General features: G+C 39.6%; 1 protein-coding gene across 1 annotated transcript in view; it reads left to right on the top strand.

Annotated features, from left to right (window-relative positions):
- Positions 1–465: 465 nt before the first annotated feature.
- LOC114153022 (sorting nexin-19) overlaps positions 466–14,643 on the top strand; it is a 59,266-nt gene continuing 45,088 nt past the window's right edge. Inside the window, 2 exon segments of the mRNA XM_075410505.1 lie at positions 466–1,409; positions 1,524–1,628. Coding sequence (XP_075266620.1) covers positions 1,392–1,409; positions 1,524–1,628 — 123 coding nt within the window. The 5' untranslated portion in view covers positions 466–1,391.

Genomic DNA, 14,643 nt, shown 5'->3' with positions numbered 1-14,643 from the left:
GCAGCAGTGAAGCTGCTTCACCACGTACTGTAGTCTTGTGACGTCAGAGAGAAAGCACAGAAACCACATTCAGCTAAATCTGTGCTTCAAATAAATGTGATTCATGCTGAGATCAAAATATGATAAAAACATGTATAACACTTTACTGAACAGAGAATTCAACAGAAAGCGCGTTTCAGATTTTAAAATTAAAAAATGTTAAAACTTGTTGCAGTGCAAAAAAAAAAAAAAAAAAAAAGATCCTACAGGCTTATAAATGACATCTCAATTTGCCTTGCATGCTGATAATAAAATTAAAATTAAACAAGATTAATGATAAAAGAATGAGATTTTAAAAAATATCTTCGAAAATGGGAGATTCCTGTTGAAAGTCTGACATACTAATGCAGTTGCAGCCTCTCCTGGCTGGTAGGCCAAGTACAGTTTCTAATGGATTCACAACAACACGGTTGTACGCCATTCGTTCCCTCTGAAAGGAGGCATAAATAAGGAGGGGGAAACGAGGGAGTGATGCTGGCTGAATCGTCCAGCCCTCCTCCGAGCAGGACGGGGTGCACCTCTCTTCCTCTCTGCTCAGAGCTGCTTTCTCTCAGCCCTCAGCCATTTTGGAAAGGAAAAAAGTGGCTGCTTTCTCTCTCCCTCTCTCATTACGTGGCATAGCATTGGAGACGTTTCGGCTGTTGCACTTTGGAAATAATCTGTTTGCAGGACAAAAAAAAAACAAAAAACTGAGAGGCAACCAAAAACCTGTATCCATCGTGACTTTTTTTTTTCTTTATTTACGGAGCTCCTCTCCTCTCTAGAGTTTTCTTTAACAACTTTCGCTCCACTTTTGTTGACAGATCATTTGGCTCTCGTCTCTGTTCAGTTATATCTTTTACCCATCCCTCAGACTAATTTTGTGTAACAGAATTTAAGACAAAGGGATATGTCCAGATTTTGGCAGCACTAAGAAAAGACAGAGCTGAAGCCAAGGATCCTGCTGGGATCCAAAAAAGCCAAGCAGAATGAAGCATCAAAAAAAGAAAAAAAGAAAGGAAGAAAAAAAGAAAACACCACCCTTTCCTTTGCTTGGTCACAAATTCCACTTTCTCTGTAGCCAGCCCTGCGCTGCGCCTCCTCCTCATCCACATCTCACCGCATTCAACCTTTTGCCATTTCTCTCTTGCCGTACCATTTTTTTTCAAAGGCGATTTGAGGCTTTGTACCCTGGAAAATAGGGACCGGACAGCGGGTTATGAGGGCGTAACTGGGAGTGAACGAGGGAATATTATCAATTCACTTTCGGGTGTTATTTAGATTTTTTTTTTTTTACCTCGTTACTTTCTCTGAATCGTTGCTTTGCTGCCTGTAGTTTTTTTGGCCATTTGTGTCTTACTGTAAGGGTGTGCATGGACCACCACGTGTTTGTAAGTGCGTGATTTTTGGAACGTGTGTGCATGAATATTGCATTTTTGAATGCTACTCATGCTTTGCTGTTCACAGATCATTTATACTGATGATTTATGTATCTGTTTTTTTAGGGGTTTTGTTATTTACGCCAAAGCACCGGCCTGCACTGCTCCTCAAGCCTGACTTCATCTGATTTTAGAGGACATTTGACCATCAGGTCCAGCCTGTGTCCCCTGGTATGTTGGCAATTCAGACTGCTTTTAGTTTTCTCTCTGTCAGAGTAGTCTCCAATAAGCATCATATGATGTGTGTCTGATGATTTTTATCTGGGTGTGCGTATTTTAAAATCGTTCGCTATTTTTGTTTCTTAACAATTATTTACTGTGTTGTATGGCCGGTAGTAAGAAAGACGGAAAGATGAAAGCATAAATATGATTAGATTACTACGAAGAGGGAATTTATACAGAACCGCTTTTGTTTTATTTTAATTTTTGTGGTTTTATTGTTTTTGGTTTTAATACACACACACTGAATATGGTGCAGGGTTACTTTAGCAGTACTTCATAGCTCTAATATGATCTTGTAATTTCACCTTTTTATGGGAGGGTTGTTCATAGTGTAGCTTCACATTTTATTTACATAGCTTTACATCCAGCTGATTTCAGATTTGTTGCATCAACCCATTTAATATTTAATGCCATTCTAGGGCTTTCTTTTATTGTTGAGTGATATTTTAGACATGAATGCTGACCTCAGTCGAATGGGTTAAGTAGGCTACACAAACACCTCATTACCCTCACAGTCATGTGCTCTGGCCTGTTCAAGAACATTATTGCAACTTCAAAGCTCGCCTCTGTTGGACATATGAGATCTATAGGTTTTTTGCTTACCTTTAAGAGGTGTTTATAAATGTAAAAAAAAGACAAATGATTGTTTCTTCGTGGTGTCTACTATTAAAATTGTACCGTTTCTACGATTTTTTTTTTGTTTTGTTTTTTTGTCTTACTCTTTTTCTTTGAATAACTATAGTTACCTGGAGGAGCATAGAGTGAGTTTCGCATCTGAATGTTTCTGTGGGTTTTTCCTGTCTTGAAATGGGTAATGCTAGTTGCCACAAACCCGTAGATCCGAACTTGTGCTGACTGGCTACGCAAGCTCGTATCTATAGGTATGTGTCTTCCTGGCAAATTCTCCACTCGCCTTTCGCCTGTCAGAAAAATCAACAACAGAAGTAATGGAATAGCTCTGCAGCAGATTTTTTTTTTTTTTACTCAATAGTTATAAAGGCTGGAACTGATTTTGTTTGTGTTCTAATGATTAAACAACACGAAGCCTGAGTCCTTGGATACGGGGTTTTCTCAGCCAAAATTATCCCACATGTGACGTGTTTGTGCAGTGACCCCACCCAGTTTGGAAGACTGTGTTATGGTGTAACGTTGTGGATGACATTTTCACTATGTTACCCATTCATGACCCAGTCCACTAACATAGAGAACATGGTGAAGTGTTCAGACTCATTCTGCTCTCTGGATTTGGAGATAAGGGCTTAAAATGTTTTCATGTTTGACTTTTCTCAATGCAGATGAAAATGTTTTCTCTTTGGATAGCTTTAGAAAAACAAATACTTTTCTTAAAGGAAGGTTACATGTAGATATGTACCGATCAAGTTTAGAAATTAGCTGTTCAAATCCTGAAAAATAGCGCACTTTTTTAATTCTCCAGTAAATGCATTAAAACTAACAACTCCTATAATTAAATAAACCACAAGCATACACTTTAGATTCTTTTTTTAGTTTAGTAATGATCAGATAACGATTGGGGAAGTTTGAAGTATAAATTGGGAAAATCTTATCATTCCTTCATTCTAAGTCTGACTGAAAATGAAGGAAGGAATATTGTGTTATTTCCAGAATTGGTAAGGAAAAAAAATATTTGCAATTTATCAAAGTTTTTTCAGAAAATCCCCGTCCAATCTGAAAAACAAATTGGAAATTGTCTCAAATAATAAGAAAAAAAATTCCCCTCCACTGAGCAACTGCAGTACTCAGTTTCTGCCTTTGTTCACCTCTGTGTCTGAAAGTGTGTTAGTATCACAGGCAGTCGGTATTACAAATCTATTCAGAAAGAAATCAGTCAAAATTCGTCAACAATTTTTTTGAAAACAAATCCTGTCTTCCTTTACATAGATACCTGCGAAATAAAGTCAGTATCATTGTTTATCTGCATTGTGAATTGGTTGAAATATATTTCAAATGAGTTCAAATAAAATGATCTGAATTGGTTTAAGATATAGTATTATTTTATCTCCAGGCTCAGGACTTGGAGAGTCCTTCGCTCTCTGAGTCTTGGGTTAAAATCTTAATGAAAAACCCAAAATTAATATTGGCCAGGAAAAACCTGATCCGGTACATCTCTACTTACACATTATTAGAAAAGGGTAGTTTACTACAATACTGTATTTTATAGTTCAACTTTATTGTTAAACAATTATGTTTGGTCATAGCTGAAACTTAGACACACCAACAATTGATTGGATTTATAGTCGAAACTTGGTTCAAACTGTAAAAGTAACAAGCTGTGACTATTTGTCCATTTGGATAGCATCATATTCATAATGGTTTTTTTGGGGGGTGGGGGGTGGGTTCACAATAACAATGAACAATATAATTGCCCCTCCAGCTGCTCGCTCCGCCCTTTCTGAGCCGTCGTCCTTCTGTGTTCCTCAGGCTGAGGTAGTAGGTTGTATAGTTCAGAGTGACACCACAGGAGATAACTGTACAGCCTCCTAGCTTTCCCTGAGGAAACACAACACACTCTACTCTGACCAGGAATTTAAATATGAACAACTTTGATGTATTTGTGGGGGTTCTTGCAGTTATTTCTGCAAAAAAGAATGCTACATTTTTAATGTTTTCACATTTTTACAGAGCAAAGTAACAGAAAAAAAAATATCTGGACCAGCTAAAAAAGACAAGCATCTCGTCCCGTGTGACAATATTTGTGACAGGAAGAGCTAATTAAAATCCTGACAGAGCACAGGACAGTGCTTCAGATGTTTGAGAGTCAAGGGAAAAGTACCGTTGCATTGAGGTTTGTGGGACGCTGTAATAAAAGAGATGCCACTGAATGGGGGAAACACCATACACCCGCAAGGGGAAGAGCACGGTTTTGGCAGCCAATTATGAACAAAGTTTAATTTCACTTAACCAAAACGATATATTTCCTCAGTGCAACTATGCGGTGAACATGCTGCTGCGATAAAAACAACTTTCACTGCTTCAGACCAAGAAACCCACAGACCCCAAAATCATCTACAGCAACTGGAGGTTTACTTATTTATTGTTTAATTTGGGGTGTACTCTGATTGAATTCCTGTGCATGCTCGGAGACAATTCAGCTGGTTCCGATTAACGTGTTTCTGTGAATAAACTTCTGATCAAATTCTGCTTAAAGAGGGATTTTATTTGTAAACTGCCTGACACTAAGGATGATTAAAAGCAGCCAGACAAATAATAAGATAAGCATAATTATGCTTTTTTTTCCTTTCAAAGAAGTTTTCAGATGTGATCTCCGAGGCTTTGGCCGGTTGTTCCTGGTGCTGTGGTATGCTGCTGTGTGCAGATGTGAAGTACGTGGAGCATCGTGGTGATGAGAGGCTGTTTCCACTTAAACTCTTTGCTCTCTGTCTCAAGGCCACCGGGTTCGACAGCAGTGGGGTTAGGGAGCTCTTTGAGCCAGAATGAAGAAGAGGCCCTGGGTACGGGGTAGCTTTTCTCAGAGCTCGAGCGTGTACAGTTACAGCAGACACAACATTAATCTGCCGGGTTTATTTAGTCAGTGCATAATTACTCTAGTTTGTATATCTTGCCCTCGTGCAAGCGAAGTGCTTTATTTTGCTTTGCTTTTTGCCGATTTCTTTTTTGTGCTTTGCATCCTTCTTTGTGTGCTACGGTGCTCTCTCCATGAGGTAGTGTAACACTCTGTACAGCAGGAGGCACCGTCGAGCTCTCTCGTTCATCCCCCATGCACACACACACTCCACTTTCCTTGTATTTTATCTGAACATTAATAGTTACTCACATGTTCGTAATGTAAATTTGGATCTAAACGAGGAGCTTCCTGAACAAAAAAAAACTTTTTTAAACTGCTCGGAAAAATGTAGAAAATAAAAATACGGAACAGAACGATCGATTTTTATCGGACTGAGCTTTACAGGACGAAGATAAAAACCAGCAGAGGGAGAGAATGGGACCACACAGGCTTCTTTCTGCCTTTACTGATCACTGTCCATTGTGTGCTGTCCCTCTAAAGAACCCTGTTCCGGTAATTCCCTCTTCTCCCCAGTCCTCTCGCGTTCGTCTTTCATCTCTTCTTTTTTCCACAATCCTTTTCTGCTACTTTAAAGAAGTAACATTGATCAAACATAGGAGTACCAACCAGCAGGCGTACAGTTACATTTCCTTTACCTCTTCCTGAACCAGTGCGTTTACTCCCTTGCTCCCTCCTTTTCTCTTGTTCCCACCCTCCTTTTCTCCATGAAATGCACGCTGTAATACCGACTCACTTTCACAGACACAGAGGGCGAGGGAGACAGGAACAGAATAGTGGACTTGCCGACCGGAGGGGAAATTTTTTTGTCTGAAATGAAAGCCAGCTTGGGAACGGACACTGTAAGATGAAAACATGCCTCCTTTTTGTTTTGTTTTTTCTGCCTTTGCTCCTTCTCTTATGTGCTCATGTTCAACACTTTCTCCATTCTTCCTCTGCTTCTCTGTTTTTCGGCTTCTCTTTGTACACCAGGCCTTTTGCAATCTAAGTGATTTCAGCTGTGGAAGGAAATGAATAGAAAATTATCTGAATTTCCTCACTCTTCTCCTGCTGTTTTGATGTTTTGCGTGTGTGTGTGTGTGTTTGTGTGCGGGCGTGGGTGTGTGTGTGAGTGTGTGTCACAGGCAGAGGGGCATGCAGGGGCTCCACAGTTTGTCTGCCCTGGGGACTTGAGCCTACAAAACCATGAAGCATACGAGGCAGAGGAGGGAAAGGCAATCAAAGCGGCACAAGCTCAAGCTGAGAGGTGTGATACAGCCAAAGACAAAGGCCCGAAGAAGGAACGTGAGGCAGATTGTGCCAGGAGACCAGATAGACCGACAGGCAGTAGAGTCACATGGAGAAAGGAGGCAGGAGCTCTACAGCAACAGGCGTTTCACGTTTTTCCCCCCAAAAATTCACTCCTGTAGTCGTTTTGACACTCGTTTGTGTCAGATCTGCTGAATTTAGATTTTTTTTAAATTTGCTTTTTTGCCATGTCGTTTCATTTTAAGATTTGATTTGCGATTTATGCAGACAACTTTAGGAAATGCTGAGATTTCACATTCTTGTGGCACGAGGTGTGGATTTTTGAATTGCTTTAGGGGATTTCCTTTGGATTCGACCGTTACAGATACATTTCTCGTACTTTGCTGTATCACGGCTGTCACTGTGATGTATTTAGTTTCTCTTTCTTATAGCTTCTTCTGTACTGGTCAGCACGGTTTTTACAGTAGCAGCTCAGGCCAATCGAGCTGCTCGTTGCTTCCTTGTGCGTACCATTCTTGTGCCACACCACATTCGTTCTTTCTCTAATCTTTTTTTTTTTGAGAGAGAGAGAGAGAGAATCTTTAAAGGTAGATTTACACATTAACTCTTTCTGACTTTGTCGTCGTCCGCAGTCCTCGCTATTTTCCGATCTAAACTTGTCTATCCCTCTCCCCTTTAACATTGCACCTGCTTCCCCCTGCATCTCTCTCTGTGTTTCCCTGCCTCTCCTTCTGTTTCTCTCCGGCTGCACATGGTACAGTCTCGCATGTCTGAGCACCAGACGGCTAGACGGCAGCAATCTGCTCGAGAAGCCTCGTGCACTACTTCGAGCGATCCATTGAACAAAGCCAGTGAAGGCGGCACTAAAATCTTCCTCTACTTTTCTCTGCAGCATTCTCTCTCTCTCTCCCTCTCCCTTTTCTTTTCCCTTGCAGATTTCTCTCTTTTTACGTTTTGTCTGGCCACATCTCCTCTCCCTCTGCTAAGATGACCTGCAGAGAGACACGCTGAGGACTGCGGCAGCGTAAGCCGCCTCGGCCAACGGGGTGAGTTTCCTCTCTTGCTTTTTCTCCTTCCTTGCATCTCATCTCACCACTCCTCCCAGCCTCCTATTCCTTCTCCCTTTCCATCTCGCATGCAGGTCGGATTTTATTCTCTCCACCACACAAACGAGTTTCTTTCCATAAAGTAATCGACTAGTGCAGGTTTGCAGGTCTGCCAGTCCCGCTGTGCTTGGACATGTCATTGTGACAGAAAGTATAAGACCCTGCAGCCCACGTATGAAATCTGTTGTTCTCCTTTTTTTTTTTTTCATCTGACTTCTCTGCTAGATTATGGCTTTTTAAATGAAAAATCAATTTCGTTTGATGCAGGTCTAGCCGAGTCAGGCTGTGGCAGTAACAGGCGAGCCAAATATGCTGAGTCTGATTCATGAGCAACATGTGAGAGTAAAGAGGTCTCTGTCTGGGTGTGTATGGTAAGTCACTGATGACTTACTGTGCATAAACACTGTCAAATGTACATTAGAAGATCAGATTGTAAAAAATTTTTGATCTTCAATAGGTGTCGTAGTTGATGCATATCCAGTATATAAATAGGCCAAAAAATGTCCCTGGAGTTTAAAGTTAATCCATTGCGAGAAATGAGCCTGGCGATGGTGACTAAGTTGTGACATCAGTTATATTACAGCACAAAGCCACAGAGAGCGGAAGTTGCTTTAGCCCGAGCCAAAGCGTCTGCACAGAAAAAGGCCGGACAAGAAGTGATCTGTACCTTTCTCATTCCCTGAGACCCTAACTTGTGACGTTTTGCTGTGATGTGCACGGGTTGGGTTCTTGGGAGCTGCGAGGGGCACTCACACATCTCTGTAAACCAAAACGCCAAAACCACGCTTAACATGGCGGAAGGACAGAAACCGCAGCAAAGACCAAACGGCAGCATTTTATTATTATTGTCATTGTTATTATTTCATCCAGCGGCACTTTCAATCCAGAACGAATGCAAATAGAGATAACGAAAAAGAGGAACATTGGGTTTCTTTCAGGAAATGGAAGAGTTCAGACCCAGAGGCATGCACAGCTTGTGCACCGTAGGGGTGGGGATGAGAGGAAAGATGGCTAGAGGAATGTGGCTATGAGAGACATGTGACCGGGGGAGGAGGGATGACCAGACGAGGTGGGGTGACATGGCGATGCACTGTCAGATTTTCAGCAGCATTGTTTTGTGGGGAGGTACAGTGAATGAATGAGGAATCTGAGACTTGGGTTACACCCACAGTGTGTAATCTTACACAGACATCTCTGCAGACAGAATATAGCAGAACCTCACTTCGGTTGCAGAAGACACTGTACTTTTAATATGCTACAACAAACTGCTAACTACTGTGTATAGCCCTTATTAAGGAAAAGCACCTCCTGTTCCCAGCTGTCCACAGACTCGAAATCAAAATGTCTTATCTTGAGAGCAGCACAAAGTACTGGTGAGAGCGTGACACTGAAAGCTCAGTACACTTGTGTTTGACCTCATAAATATCATCTTTTTCCGTATCCAACCAATGAGGCTGGCTTTGTCACTGCATGCGAACATCAGACATTGAAAAGAGAAACTCATTCAGAACTAAATAGATACTTATACTTCAATACAGCAGGATGGCTTCTTCATTAACGACAATATGAATGTACTCAGGTGAAACGTTACATTCAGAGTGTTTTTCATGCGGCTGGTTGGAGAATAGAATTAGCGGAGCACCAGTCAAGGTTTTACATGCCGCACAATGCTGCAAGTGAGGTCAGCTGAGGTCTTCATCTGCTGAGTGCCAGACTTTTGCATCGTCATAGTCAAAGTTTCTCCGTGCCTTTCCTGGTATGTGCATAGAGACTAATGAAGTATAGATGACCTGCTATCACAGTAACCTTCACCAGTAAACCCCCATCCCTCCACCCTGCAGCCACTTCTACAGCATGCAGTAGTATATCACCTGTATTTTTTAATCTTGTCTCAAGTAGCTCTTAGTGTCTAATGAAACTTCAGCAGCATTTGAACGCAGACGCTGTTTGATGTTTTGTCCTCATTCTTTCATTAGTTCAGATGGGCTGTGGTTCAAGGATGGATCAGTTTGAGCTCAGGCGCTATTTTCAACCTCCCTTTGAAGAGGTTTTTGCTCTCATAAGGCAGAAGAAGTTACCATTTTAGGTGCATTGTGTCATCCTTAAAGAATACTGATTAGCAAAGAAACTGAATGAGCTTTCAAATCTGCAGCTCTCTGCACATAGATGAAAAAGGATTTGTTTAATTTATGTTGTCAGGTATTTAGTAGGTGTAATATTAGGAAACTATACCATAACCATATTTTCATTAAATGTTGCTATGATATTATGTGTAATAAATTCCTGTAATACTATAGAGCTTTGTCATTTAGTGTCAGATGTCCACATCTACTCCATCTAACAGCCTAAATGTATTGACTTGTCAAATGTGGATTTACTTTGGGATGTTGTTGCCAACAATTACTGTAATGATATTTTATTACCGAAATCCATATATTGTGCACAATTTAGGTTGGATGTGAAATCTGTGTTGGCTAATATAAAATGCTCTTGTGTAATTTGCAAAGTCTAAAATTTAAACTTGAAATCCTGCATCTGCTTAATAAGATTTATTCCTTAGCATGATTTTCAGAAAAAAAATATGTTGTGTGGTTTTGTGAACTTGATATTCATATTTTTAGTAGATGTTAAGTATTAAACTTCCCCTGCAGTGGGTCAAGGGGCCACTATTTTCTTTTTTGATCCACACAAACATGCAACTTGAAACATAATACATTTTTATTACTTTTAATGTTTATCATTTAAATAGCCACACTGGAACTAAACAGATGTTACTGGAGTTACAGCATGGAGACAAAACGCTGAACAGTTACTATACTTTGCTTTTTAAGGCTTTTTCTAACTATAGATACATAAAACATGTTGATGTTTACAATCAACGTGTCATGTTTTTACTTTATGTTTAGTACCACAAATAAAGTGGTATGTTAGCGAGGTAGCCAATAATTGGTCGGTTTGGGGGGTAAATATACAGTTTGGGCTTGAAATTTGCACCCGCTTGCCATATTATTAACCCTAAAGCAACACAATTACTGCATAATTGTGAAGCAATAGGAAAGTTTACGTGTTTTTGTTTTTATGAATAAAAATCTGAAAAGTGTGACATGCACTAAATTTTGTTGCATGTTTTTTTGGAGTATCTCTCTTATGTCTCTTCTACCTTTGCACATGTAGAAACTATAATAGTTCCCCTTCTTGTAAGCAAAATGTTCATGGGTTGTTCTCCTGAAAGTTGAGCCGCAGCCTCGGGTCCAGATTTTCGTTTTAACTCGGACCACCTTCTCTGGCCCTGCTGAAGAAAGTGTCACCACAGCATAATGCTGCCATCAGCATGTTTTATGGTGCAGTGTTCATTTTCTGCCACATATAACATATTTTGCAGTTAGGCCAAACGGTTTCATTTTGCTCTTATCTGGCTAAAGCACCGTCTTTTACATGTTTGCTGTTTATTTAAGTACAGGACTTGTTGCAAGCCGCAAATGGGATTTTGTTTGCCTTTTTTCAGTAAGTCTCCCATAAAAGCCCGGAAATGCTCAAAACTGCTCTTTTTATTTTCAGAAAATTAATTGCACAGTGCTCTGTGAGGTTTTCAAAATGTATGGTTGAATGACCAGTCCCCCCTTTAAACTTCATCACAGCTTCCTCCCTGACCTGTCTGCGAATCTGAGGCCTTCACAGAGCAGCATATTTATACTGGGATTCAATTACATCCAGTTACACTCTGTTCAGTAATCATCACCTTCTGAAATTAAATTTGATTGCACTGATTTTTATTTAGAGGCACCAAGTCAAAAAGAGCGGAAAAACAAAAAAACATGCCACACTTTTCAGATTTTCTTTGTAAAAATTTCCAAAATAATAAATCACTTCCCTTTCAATTAATTTTTATCTTGAATCTTTCACAAAATGTGAAAAATGTGAAGATTCAAGTTTTTCAAAGTACAAATGAAGAGTATAGATTTCAGTTTCACTCAGTTTGATGTCAAACTGATGCTGCTCCCAAATTTACAAGCTTAGTGTAACCTTTAACATTGAGTTAATGACATTATATTTTTAAGACAAAGAGGAAAAATACACCAATAAGTAAGTCTGAACTGAAATGTGTCTGCGTTTGTCATATAACAAGATCTTTGACCTCAGTTGAAACTTTGTGGATCTCTCAGCTGTAAATATTGTAACCATCAGGGAAACAAATCATCAGATCGTCCCAGATACTGTCAGGTAAAAGCTAAAGGAGGTTGGGGAGTTCATTGGAAAGAAAACAAACCAGGTACACCTTGAAGCCTCTGACTGACAGAACACAAGCTTATTATTCTACCTTGGCGATAAAGAAAATTAGACTGCATTGTGTAATCTTATTATGAGCCTGCAGCGTATGTATATGATCCTCTGGTATATTTAACTTGTTCCTACCTGAGCTGTTTTCTCCAGGCTGTCATCAACTTTAGTTTTCTATAAAATAGACTTTCTTGAGTTTTATTAAAATGTTATTATCAGATAAGCGTAATAGAAAATAATATCTTTTGGAGGCTGATAGGTTTATTTTAATTCCTATCTAGCAAAGATTCAGACCAAGGCAATTGTCTTTTCTTTCAAATAAACTCACAAGTAAATGAACTTAGATAATTATTCTAACAGAGGCGAATCATGTTTTATTCCTTTATTTGTGGTAAAACTATGAATAAAAAAAAACATCTATTGTTTTACCTTGGATCATTTGAGCCCTGATTTCTAAGTGCATTTAAGAGCATGTGTGACCTGTTTAAGTGGTTTATGTCAGCTTTTTGTCCTCCCTCTCTTGTTACTTGCTGGGTTTTGACCTCTGCGCTGCTCTTGCAGTCCTGAGATGCCCTCTGCCCGCCGTACAAACGCTGGGCTCATGTCTGGATTGAGCTGCTTCATTTCCAGCCTTTTGCTTGTTCCAGAAGCTGCTGTTGCTCCAGCAGCAGAAGCAGGTGTGTCTACCTCCTGCACGCCCCCCTCCCTCGTTCTCGTTCCCTTATCACTGCAGTACGGCAGCTCTGTCTGGGAGGCAGCCATTCCATTGTTCTCACACCCGGCTTACCTATTGCTGCTTCAAGGGGTTCTGGATCCGATCTGGCTGCTCTGGTCCAAATCACTGTAACACTTGGCACTTTGCTGCCCCGTCTAGATCGTTTTTTTTTTTTTTTTCTGTCTCGGCTCTCCCAGGACAGAGAGTACTACATTCTCTGCAGCAGACTGCCGCCATCTTGTTACAGCGTGTGCTGCCAGTCTGCCCATCGCTTCTGAGCTTGAACCAAATTGTCCAAACCAGACTTTACCATTCTGACAGGAGCGTCTGTCTTTTACTAGAACTGTTCACTTCTGATTCTTTCCTATTCTTCCTTCAGTGACTTAATTGATTCAGTTTGGTGCTTCTGATTTTTTTTAAAAAAGAAGAAAAAAAAGCAACTTTGAGGCTTTATCCCAGATTGTACGTTTCAAACAACAAAATCAAAATCTGGATCTATTTATTTGGGTAGGATCCTCTTTTCAGCTAACTGTTGCAAACAAGCTGAGTTAGTTCAACTTTTCCTCAAATCTCACCAGTGGGATTTACCTTCTTGAACAGAAATTTATATTGAAAATTAGTATTTTGAATCATACTAATTGTCATAATATCTGTATGTACACAATTTCTGTTGCTTTTTGTGTGTTGTTGGATCTTGGATGCCATTTATTGACACATTGCAAACTAGTAATACCTCATTTAATATGGATTTTATTAACCGAGACGCTAAAGGATATGGAAACACAGCAATGATGTAAAAATAAAAAAGGAGAATTGGGGAAACCTCAATATTATCATCACAATATTTAGTAATCTCCCAATTACATTGTTTTTTTTATTAAATATATATACAAGTCATAATCTCTCACTAATTTTTGTGTTTAGTCCTTGGATCACTGATTGTGCTTTTCACAACCACAGACTTCAATGTCAAGTAGAGATCGAAAGATACATGATACTTTTTATTTCTTTTTAAATGTGTTTTCTTACTTTCATCCTCTGTCCTCTGATACTCCTAAATAAAATCCAAAGCATTTAGTTGCCTTCAGAAGTCAACCTGGGTGTGACATCACCGTAATATAAATCCAGGTTTGTTAGAGAACATTAGTGAACAAACAGCATCATGAAGACAAAGGGACAGACAACACAGTGTAAGGAGAAAGTTGTGAAGAACCTGGTTATAAGGCAATGTAAAAACTTTGAACATCTCACAGTAAAACGCTCAAACCGCCATCCAAATACAAACATCATCTGGGTCCAGGTGATGTTGACCCATCTGCAAAAATTTTGCAGACGAAATCTGCAAAAATTTCGTCTGCAAAAACGAAATCAGCTTCTCAAATAAATATTTCAGCTTTGAGCTTGTAGTCGTCCAGATCATCACATGAGGATTAGGACACATCTGTGAAGAGAGACGCGACCATCTACCTAAAAGCATCCATGAGAGCTTCGGTGACTTTGGAGGAGCTGCAGAGATCCTGAACTTATGTGGAAGAAGCATAAAAAATGGTTCATCTACTTCTGATCCAATCTGACTGACTGAGCTTAAGCTATTTCACAAAGAAGAATATAAAAACATCTCAGCTCACATAAAGAGAGTTGGTAAAGAATACCCCAACATCCAATTACAATTTAAAAGATGCTTCCCAAGCTGGCTAAATACAAAGGCAAACTTAGACTTTCCAGATTTCAATTTCCAAGGAAATCAAAATGATTTCTTTGTATACATTACTGCATTCATGCACAACTTTGTGTTGGTCAGTCTCCTTGTTAAAAATGTTAAGAAAGCTCAAAGGTACTGTATAGGGTATACAACACACATAGTATAGCTCACTTAGGCGCACATCTGTAAGTAAAAGCCTCGATCCAGATTAAACAAGTGGTTATAATTCACAGAAAATGATCTTTAATGCTGCTTGAAGCACCGCTTTGTTTTATTCTGGAAAACCAAACAGTGTTCTGGTCATATATAATTTTTTTATGAACATACATTATTAAAGCCAAACGTTTCATACCAGTTCCATCTATTTGTCAAAC

Source organism: Xiphophorus couchianus, chromosome 11 (assembly GCF_001444195.1).
Source record: "Xiphophorus couchianus chromosome 11, X_couchianus-1.0, whole genome shotgun sequence".
NCBI lineage: Eukaryota > Metazoa > Chordata > Actinopteri > Cyprinodontiformes > Poeciliidae > Xiphophorus > Xiphophorus couchianus.
The sequence above is the reverse complement of the archived record's forward strand: the minus strand, read 5'-3'. Positions and strand labels throughout refer to the sequence as shown.